The 7,360-nt window shown below is 47.9% G+C and overlaps 1 protein-coding gene across 1 annotated transcript; it reads right to left on the reverse strand.

Annotated features, from left to right (window-relative positions):
- Nucleotides 1–256: 256 nt before the first annotated feature.
- Nucleotides 257–4,574, reverse strand: PIM2 (pim-2 oncogene). Its single transcript, XM_006876667.1, has 6 exons — nucleotides 4,412–4,574; nucleotides 4,169–4,278; nucleotides 3,446–3,496; nucleotides 1,074–1,446; nucleotides 524–700; nucleotides 257–423 (listed from the first exon to the last, which is right to left on the reverse strand). The coding sequence occupies exons 1-6, from the start codon at nucleotides 4,470–4,472 to the stop codon at nucleotides 257–259; spliced, it is 939 nt and encodes a 312-aa protein (XP_006876729.1). The 5' UTR covers nucleotides 4,473–4,574.
- Between the last annotated feature and the right edge of the window lie 2,786 nt (nucleotides 4,575–7,360).

Below are 7,360 nucleotides of genomic sequence, written 5' to 3' on the forward strand. Positions count from 1 at the left end.
TGGGAAACAAGCAAGTACCCCCTCCAGAATAAGAAGCCATAGGTTGAGGAAGGCTCCTTAGTAGGACTGGAATGGGGACTAGACAGACTTGGCTATGTCCTGACCTCTGATCCCCAAAACCCCTGTAGTAACAACTGTAGATCCCCTGGTAACACTGGATTTTTAATGACCTGTAAAACCAAGTCAACAGATGTCCAAGTGTCCCCATGGCATGGTTATGAGATGGCTCTTCTGGCCAGTGCGGATCTGGATAGGCCTAGGGCAGCAGGGACCATGCCACGGGGTTGGGATCTCCTTTGGGGGTGGTGAGGGTTGCAGTATCCTTGGCTGGTGTCTGCATCCAGGGGTCCAGCAGAATCTCCTCCAGTGAGGGACGGGCAGAGGGCTTGGGAGCCAGGCACCGGCGAATTAGGGCACAGCAGTCTGCAAGGCAGAAGCATAAAAGCGATTAGCAGTCAGTAAGGGGCCACCAATCCCTGGGAGAGAGAAGAGTTTGTTGGGCTGGGGCCAGTGAGGGCCTCACCTGAAGAGACATGGTCAGGGAAGTGGAGCTCAGCCTCCAGAATCTCCTGGTCCCTCTCGAAGGGAATGTCCCCACACACCATGTCATAGAGGAGGATACCAAGTGACCAGACGGTAGCCGGGAGCGCATGGTACTGGTGTAGAGAGATCCACTCTGGGGGGCTGTACACCCTTGTCCCTGTACACAAGTTGAGGGTTAGATCACTCTCTGATAATACCCTTGGTCCTACGCCTTCTCCTTGCCAGAATTAAGAGCAAGTTCCCCTTACCAAAACAGAAGCACTTTAACCATAACAACAGGTCCCAACACAAGAATAAACACATTTATGGTAACAATAGGGTACCCTCATTAGAATAAGAGAGCATTCAGGATAATAGCAAGGTCCCATGATAGAGTCAGAGTATTGTCAGAAGATGAACTATCTCGGAAGGCAAGATTCAAGAGCCCTCAATATTAGAAATTAAGAATCTTATAAAGGGACGTCAAAGATCAAGAGGCCATTAACAATAAAGGTAAAAAATTCCCCCAATGAGAATTTGGCAAGTCTTACCATCAAAGTCAGTGTAGGGTTCATCATGAAGCAAGGCGCCAGACCCAAAATCAATGAGTTTGGCACAGTCCCGGCGGAGGTCCATCAGGATGTTTTCATCTTTGATATCACGATGAACAACTCCACAGGCATGGCAGTGCTGAACAGCTGATACTACCTGTGCAAAGAGGCAGCGGCTTCGGTCCTCACCCAGAGGGCCCTGCTCCGTGATGTAGTCAAAGAGATCCTGGGCAGGTGAAGGCCTCTCAAAAACCAGCATGACGCCCTCTGGTGTCTCAAACCAGTCAAGCAAGCGGATCACTCCAGGGTGCCCACCACCTGCACCCACCTTCCACAGCAGTGCCACCTCAAGCGGGCAAGTGGCCGAGTTTGTCTGGGATGAGAAAGCAGGGAGAGAAATGAGAAGGTTTATGTCAGGCCAGCAGCTCTGAGGTCAACTTCTCACGTAGGTTCAAATCACAGCTCCTCAGCAGCTTGTCTGTGTGGCCTTAAGCAACCCACTTCCCATCATAGGCCTCAGTTTCCTCATCTTAAAGGCAAAGTCACAGAGCCATTGGAAGAGTGAAAGGAACAAAGAGCCTACACACTCCAGGCACATAGGAGGAGCTCAGTAGATAGTCAAAAAGAATGAAACTGCAAAAAGTTTTGGCAGAAGAGGAAGCACTTAATAAATACTATTATGTACTATTTGATCTGTTTGGTTCACTGATATATCCCAAAAGATTAGAACGGTACCTTGCACACAGTAGGTGCTCATTAACATTAAATAGATGAAAACACTTTATAGCACAGAGTCCAACATGGAGTTAACGCTCAGTAAACACTATTAGGATGTAATGGTTTGTTTTGTTCAGTGACCTATCTCAAGCACTAGAACAGTGCCTGGTAACATAACCAGCTGCCATTAAGTCGATTCCAAATCCTGGTGATCCCATGTGTGTCAGAATAGAATTGTGCTCCATAGGGTTTCCAATGGCTGATTTTTAGAAATTAAATCACCAGGTCTTTCTTCTGAGGTGTCTCTGGGTGGACTCAAGCCACTAACCTTTTGATTACTAAGCACCTTAACCGTTTGCACCCTCCAGGGACTCGGTAAAAGGGTATAAAACTCAAAAAACCCAAACCTACTGCCACTAAGTCAATTCCAACTCATAGCAATCCCTATAGGATAGAGTGGAATGCTCCCTCAGGTTTCCCAAGCTGTAAATCTCTATGGGAGCAGATAACCTCACCTTTCTCTCAGAGTGGCTGGTGAATTTGAACCACTGACTTTGCAGTTAGCAGTCCCATGGATAACCCACTATGTCACCAGGGTTGTTGTTGTTGTTGTTAAAAGTGCCATTCAGCCAGTTCTGACCCAAAGCAACCCTGTATAGGGTTTCCAAGGAGCAGCTTTGTGAGCTTGAACTGCTGACCTTGTGGTTCAAACAACTTTGCAGTCTAGCGCATTAACCCACAGCACCACACCAGGATAGGGCTTAATAAATGTTTGTTAAATAGGTGAAAGTAATTAATAGAAAAGAACCTAACACAAAATAATCTCTCAATAAATAAATATGTAATATTTTGCCTGATACCTAGAACATGGTAGATACTTAACATATTATTTGTTAGGTAGCTGAAAGTGATTAATTGCAAAAGGCCTAGTACAAAGTAAGAACTCAATACATGTTATCATACGATATTTTATCAGTCACCAAGCACCTAGAACAGTGTTGAATGAAAGTGCTCAGTAGAATTTGGTACACAGCAAACTTTTTTCAATGAACCAAAGCCTGAACTCAAGAAAAGGCATAAATCTTTTACTGGCCACAAAAACTGCTCCATCCAATCTAGGAAGCTCAGGGCAGGTACACCAATGGCAAGAGAGATAAGGGAGGACCCTGTCCCAGCCAAGCCACTGACTTGCACAGCAGCAGACTGGTTTTCTCACGGTAATGCAAATCTCACTGCTGCGCAGGCATACCTCATTCCTTTAAGTCCCATGGCCTGGGCCGGTGTAAGCTCCCTAGAGCCCACCAGGGGGCGCTCTCGCTTCTACAACTTGCCCAGACCTGCCCAGTAGTCTGTTACCTCGCTAATGGCAGTAAAGAGGAGCTACCATAACCATGGCAACCAGTGACCTCTCACCTTTTTTTTTCACCAGCATGCCCTGAGGACAGCCCCCAAAACAGGGTTTGGCTGGTGGGTGAGAAAACAGGGTTGGAGGGGAGAATCCAGGGCTCTAGGGAAATTGGGGTGAGTCAGAACAGGATGGGGGTATGGATGTCACTTCAGGGGAGTAAACAAGGGCCCAGGCAATCATCTATCACCTAGAAACGAAAGGGCAGAGATGGAGTCTACTGGTAAGGAAGAACTCCAGAGATACTCACCAAAGGGAACCAGTCCAGCACACGATTTCGGGGTATCACTTTAATGGCCACCTGGAGAAGAGAGCAGGGGGTAAGAGGACCAACAAGTGACCCCCAGAACCCTTCTCAGTAGACTCTGCCCATTTCCAGTGCCTCTCCATTTGCCAAGTACCCTAGTCTCTGGTTCCCAACCACACACCACACCACACAACCCAGAATGAGCCAGGGTTTCTCCCCCTACCTGCCTCAAAGTCCTCAAAACCAAGTTCACCCTTCCCACCATCCTTAACCCCCAGCTCTCCCTTCACAGGCATAACCCCTCACTTCCAGGTTCTGAGTTCTGAATTTCCTGACACAATAAATGCTCAATTCTGTACTGGGGTTTTGGTACTCTCAACTCCATACTTAACGTCTGCCTCCAAAATCCAAAAAAATCTCTGACCTGGGTTCCCACCTTCCCACATGTTCCCTGGATCCTGGGTCTAGTGTCCTTATGACTCTCACTCCCTGAACCTCCAGAATCCTTTCCCTGAAACTTCCTACTGCCCCCCCCCTCATATACCCACCTGGACACCACCCCCTCCTACAAATGCACACACACAAACACTCCCAGCAACCGGATCTTGGTTCTCATGACCCTACTACACACATCGCAAGCACTTTCCACTCTGCCAGCATCCCAGTCCCCGGCCTTCCATCCACTTACACACAACTGACCCTCCCCAAGACCTTCGTGATGAATACCTGGAGTCGGTCTGTGATCCGGTGTCCCGCGAAGACAGTGCCGAAGCCCCCTTTGCCCAGGAGGGAACCGAGTCGGTATTCAGCCTCAAATGCTTCCCGATTCTTGCCTCCTACGCGGGCGGAGGCGACTAAGTCAGGGCAACGGAGTGCTTAGCCGGGCCACGACCCCCTCACCCTGCGCAGTGCCCCAGTATTCCAACCCACCCCGTCTGGTCTGGTCACAGTAAGGAAGGCTGCGCTCACCTGGTGGCGGCATTTGAGTCACTGGGGGCGCGGGAAGCCCCTGCAGAGGTTTGGTCAACATGGAGACGCTGCGCAGATTGAGCCCGCAAGTCTGGGGTGCCCGGGACAGAGAGGCCGCGGAGCCAGGGCCAGGGGGCGCCAGGATGGAAGGAAGGGACACTGGTGGCCCGGGCACGGCAGCAGATGGTACAATCTTAGCATCCACTGCGCGCGCCAGCGCCAACGCTTCTGAGACAGGGCACGCGCCACCCGGGAGAGTCGCCCGGGGCGACGGCCCCGCCCTCTAGGTTTTGGTCAATCCGGACAAGGCACCTGCTGTACCCCAGCCAATAGGAGCCAATCCTTATTTGCATACCACCCCACACATTAAGTACCCCTTCATGCAAATGTGAGTCTGGTTCTTGTAGGGCGGGAGCTGCATGCAAAAGAGGGCAGGCTTTAGGTGGGACGCAGTAGAAGAGGAAACCAATTCTGGGAATCCCTTTGCAGCACCAGCTTTTGTTTTGGTTGTTCCGTTGGGGGTTTTTACACATACACGTAAACTTAAATATATATGTATCTGTACCCCCTCTTTCCAAGTTAGTTGATTTGCAGCGTCTCCAGACTAACGCAGAGATAACGCCAGTCCCGGTTTGTAAGATTAAGCTACCCAGGACCTAGTCACAATGGGTGCTCTTTACTCAAGTCTAGGAAACTGTCATCCTCCACCTCAGCCAGTCCAGCTACCAACCCAGTCTAACTAGCATCGAGGCAAAGTGCCTGTCAAAGGCAAGTGTTCCCATGCTGGAGAGTCGTACTGCGGGGCGCCCTTAACTAGCTAAAGCTAGCTGTGGGACCAGTCAACAGGTGTTGGATCAGAAATGGCAAGGGAGGGTGGTTCCCTAAGGGTTGAGGGTGATTGGAGTGCAGAGTGGGACTGTGCTTCAGGATGAGAGAGACAGGGACTGAGAATGGATGGTAGAGGCTGCTAGCAATTAACTCAGACGCCAAGATGTGAAAAATAGCCTCCAGGGGCTCTCCACCGCAGGAAGTAAGAAGATGTTAAGTGCCATAGGGTCGTTCCCACTCATAGCTACCCTGCAAGCAGTTTCAGAAGCTAAGTCTTTGAGGGAGCAGAAAGCCTCATCTTTCTCCAGTGAAGTGGCTGGTGGACTCAAAACCACCAATCTTGTGGTTCGGAGTCCAGTGCTTAAGCCACTGAGCTCCCCAGAAAATCAGATATATGCTCGAAAAAGACACACACGGAAAACTCCATGTATTGGGGTAAGTCAAAAAGTATTGCTATAAAACTATAGAAACCTTTATTAAACACAAATATCAAATGTGAAGTACTGCTTCTTGATATATCTTCCTTCTAGACCTATACGTTTCAGAAGATGGTGTTTCCATCTTTCCAATCCTTCTCTCAAATATATTGTGCTCCTGGATTTACACCATATCCAAAAGGTAGTTTTGACATCCTCCAGGGATCCAAATTGTGTTCCTTTTAAATGTTCTTTGCATTTGGGGAAATAGAAATCTGATGGGGCAAGATCGGGGCTGTATAATGGATGAGGTAAGGTTGCCCAACGCAATTCTTGTAGGACAACCTTTGCTACCCTTGAAGAATGAGCAGGTGCATTGTTACTAGAAAAAAAGAAAATTCTTAGAACAAATTTTCCTGGTCTTTTTCTCATCAATGCAGTTTTCCATTTTCCTCCAATTTCTTCCTTCTAATTAAGTCCCTGGGTCCTTAGAGAAAATCTATTTAGATTACCGTTTTGGAACCCCAGAACACAGTCACCATAACCTTGACTTTCTGAGCAAACCTCTCTGCCTTGAATTTAACTGGCCAAGCAAATCCCCTCAGCAGCCACTGTTTGATTAGACATTTATATTTATCTTTTTGGAAGGCACCCTAAAGAGACTAGGAGTCCTGGTATGGCACCATAAGGACGAGCACTTGACTTCCAGCTGGGTTTGAATTGCAAGGTTGGCGGTTCAAACTTACCAGCCAGTCCTTGGAAACCCTATCCAGGGTCACTATGAGTCAGAACCGACTCAACAGCACTTTAACAACAACAACAAAAATACTAAGATCAGTATATTACTGAGAGAGCTCGTCTGCAATCATCTACTGATTGTGGAAACAAATTTAAACATATTTTGTTTGGAATATACCTGTGTGTGTATGAGCTGAACTCACAGTAGCAATATTTTTTGACTTACCCTTGCAAGATGAAGACAAGCATGCACTGTCACATTCATGTAAGCTTGTGTTGACATACAGACATGCACTGTCAGAAGAGACTAATATACACTAGCAGGTAGGCACAATATTTAGGTCCCAGAATGACACCCAGAAAAGCAAGCGCTTGTAGCAGAGTAAGACACAGAGTTGTCAGACACTGAAAAATACATGGTTACCAAAGACAAGCACTTCAGGGACTCACGCATCTGACACTGCCATGTGACGATGAAACAGAAATGTCCTGTCAGCCACACTGACAGAATTTGTTATTAAGACATGGACACCATTAGACATGCACTGTCAGAAAACTTATACTGTCCCAAAATTGAGACTCAGAGTCTGACACAGGAAGACACATAGATGCTCCAGAGACAGGCAGGCACTGCTCCAAAGACATACATAGATGCTAATGTGTTGGACTCACAAGTTGTTGTTGTTAAGTGCTGTCGAGTCAATTCCTACCCATAGCGACCCTGCGTAGGGTTTCCGAGGCTGTAAATCTTTTATGGAAGCAGAAAGCCTCATCTTTCTCCTGCGGAACCGCTGGTAGTTTTGAACTGCTGACCTTGAAATTAGCAGCCCAATTCATAACCATACAGTACCAGAGACATGGACAGACAGTGTATCTGGCCATAAGCACATGAACCATCAGACATACAGCCTTGTCACTGAAACAAACTGTCCAGAGATAGCTCCCTAGAATCTGCCACAGGAAGAAA

Source organism: Chrysochloris asiatica, unplaced genomic scaffold, assembly GCF_000296735.1.
Source record: "Chrysochloris asiatica unplaced genomic scaffold, ChrAsi1.0 scaffold00404, whole genome shotgun sequence".
NCBI classification, from domain to species: domain Eukaryota; kingdom Metazoa; phylum Chordata; class Mammalia; order Afrosoricida; family Chrysochloridae; genus Chrysochloris; species Chrysochloris asiatica.

Excerpts from the sequence above, each read along its gene's own strand:
- PIM2 (XM_006876667.1), bottom strand. The coding sequence starts at position 4,472 with ATGTTGACCAAACCTCTGCAGGGGCTTCCCGCGCCCCCAGTGACTCAA. Across the intron at positions 701-1,073 it reads ACCCTACACTGACTTTGATG|GGACAAGGGTGTACAGCCCC; the intron begins GTAAGACTTGCC and ends ACTTGTGTACAG. Across the intron at positions 424-523 it reads CCCTGACCATGTCTCTTCAG|ACTGCTGTGCCCTAATTCGC; the intron begins GTGAGGCCCTCA and ends TCTGCCTTGCAG.